This window comes from Papilio polytes, unplaced genomic scaffold (genome assembly GCF_000836215.1).
Source record: "Papilio polytes unplaced genomic scaffold, Ppol_1.0 DF822178.1, whole genome shotgun sequence".
NCBI classification, from domain to species: Eukaryota; Metazoa; Arthropoda; class Insecta; order Lepidoptera; family Papilionidae; genus Papilio; species Papilio polytes.
This window is the reverse complement of record NW_013527026.1, coordinates 4,947,216-4,949,354: the sequence shown is the minus strand read 5'-3', so window position 1 is coordinate 4,949,354 and position 2,139 is coordinate 4,947,216. Positions and strand designations below refer to the sequence as shown.

The window sequence follows — 2,139 nt, the reverse complement described above, 5'->3', positions numbered from 1 at the left end:
CATTTTGGCGGATTCAGGTGGCCGCTTGATCGTTTGCCACCTTATGTTATAAAAACAATATATATTCGTCCACGTGAAATTAAAAAAAATACATAGCCTGTGTCACTCACTTATAACACACTTTTATAATGGTGTAAGAATTTTTGAAATCGGTCCAGTAGTTTTTGAGTTATTTCAATACATACAAAAACGCAAATCTTTCCTCTTTATAATATTAGCAGACATATAGATGTACTGTGTATGCAATGTACATTGTGAATAACTTTAGTATTTTTGTTTTATTAAGTAAATAATGTTTTATTCGTCACTGGCAGCTTTAGGAGCTTATCGGAGGATGTCGTTATGATACGATAATAAAAAGAAAATAATTTACACTCTTTGGAAGCATTTTTTATGTAAGAATTTTGTGCATTGAGTGGCTAGTAATTGATCAGTAATATTATCTTATTATTTATAAAGTAAAATTAAGCTAGAAATCATATATTATAATTGTAAGTCACTAGTTTTCGCCTGCGACTTATCCGCGTAGAATTAAAAAAAAAATAAGTAGCCTGTGTGTTCTTCCTGACTATCATTTACATCTATGCCAAATTTCTCTAGAGATCTATTCAGCATTAAGGGTTCAAACTCTAACAAACATTCATCTAAACTGTCTCATCTGTAACATTAGTATGATTATGTGATGTGTGGGGTAACATGAATGCATAAGATACGAAATGAGTATATTAGAGGAAGTTTGAGAGTAGCCCCAGTGGTAGAGAAAATAAGAAGTAAAAGGTTACCATGGTATGGGCATGTTATGAGGAGGGATGAATCGCATGTTACAAGAATATTAGTTATGAGTGTGGAACACCGGTAGAGGTAGACCTAGAAAGATATGTATGGATTGCGTAAAAGGTGACATGATCAAAATGGGAGTGATGACTGAGATGACGTATGATACAGTTATGTGGAGGACAAAAACTTGTTGTGCCGACCTTACGGGAGTAGGATAAGGAGCATGACGATGATGAATATGTGACAGCCAAACACCGTGATTTTGTGGTTAATTATTTAATCATTTTGCCCATAACTCTAATGCTAAACATACACATCCCATTGCCACAGAGAGATGCTATTTATAGTTTAAAAAAAAATTTAAATATTAATCGTATATTTATATATTTCTAGCATCAAACGAAGCAATAAAAGACGTGGAGTTAACTGTTACAACATTGAACTGCACAAAACCAGTGCAAGAAACAAGCAATATGGCGCTCGTGAAGAAAACCTATTCTCTGAGAAGACCTAAACCAGGCACACTGCCGTCACGACCCCCTAGGAATAAATTCACTAGGTGAGCATACACTTTTATAATTATGTATTACTTTTAGGGTCTGTCACACTGGCTATTAGAGGCTCAGATAGCTTTAAAATGACGTCACTGTCAGATAAGAGAACAAAATCCGATATTTCCATTACATATTTAACACGTTGAATTATCAGACAATTTACAATTTGGTGGGATATACCCTAAGAGATGGTTTTATTTGTTTGAATTTTAACAATTAGAGTACTGATTCCCGCCAGAATGGCGCGCTATTCAAATACGTCTGAATGACATTGACAGCTGTCAGATAGGGACTTCTTTGTCTACGTTCTAGTGTTGCCAGATTTTCTTGTTAACTACCAAAAATTATTTCAAAATCATGTTCATATATGTGGTTATTTTGTAATCTTGAGACTTCACTTATTTAAAGAAAAATTGAATTGCAAAGAGATTCAACACATATATAGAGGAGGCATAGTTGACACTTCACTTGAAATATTTTTATATAACCTCATTTACGCTATCTATTAACAGATCCACATGTCTGTAAAAAAAAGGGCTTTGTGTGTCTTTTATTTTAAAATAAAAGATGGAGCTTACTATAATTTAGTAAAATGTTTTAAACATGTCAATACGAAAAGAAATTACCGCTGATAACATTTTATTCACTGCCATATCTATATATTTTTAATGTCTAATTACAAACAAAATAAAATTAAAACTTCTAAGATTTTCAAAACGTACAGTAGAAATATTAGTTAAAACAAAATGACCCTAAAGCCTCCTGCAGATCCCTCTACGCGCCAAGCTGCCCAGCCGACGAGAGACAG

The 2,139-nt window shown here is 33.4% G+C and overlaps 1 protein-coding gene across 1 annotated transcript in view; it reads left to right on the top strand.

The window, feature by feature from the left end:
• Nucleotides 1-2,135, top strand: part of LOC106106443 (cGMP-specific 3',5'-cyclic phosphodiesterase-like) — a gene marked incomplete at its 3' end in the record, with an annotated part of 59,900 nt that extends 57,765 nt beyond the window's left edge. Inside the window, exons 17-18 of the mRNA XM_013287021.1 lie at nucleotides 1,171-1,336; nucleotides 2,090-2,135. Coding sequence (XP_013142475.1) covers nucleotides 1,171-1,336; nucleotides 2,090-2,135 — 212 coding nt within the window. The remainder of the gene's footprint in view (nucleotides 1-1,170; nucleotides 1,337-2,089) is intronic.
• Nucleotides 2,136-2,139: the final 4 nt, after the last annotated feature.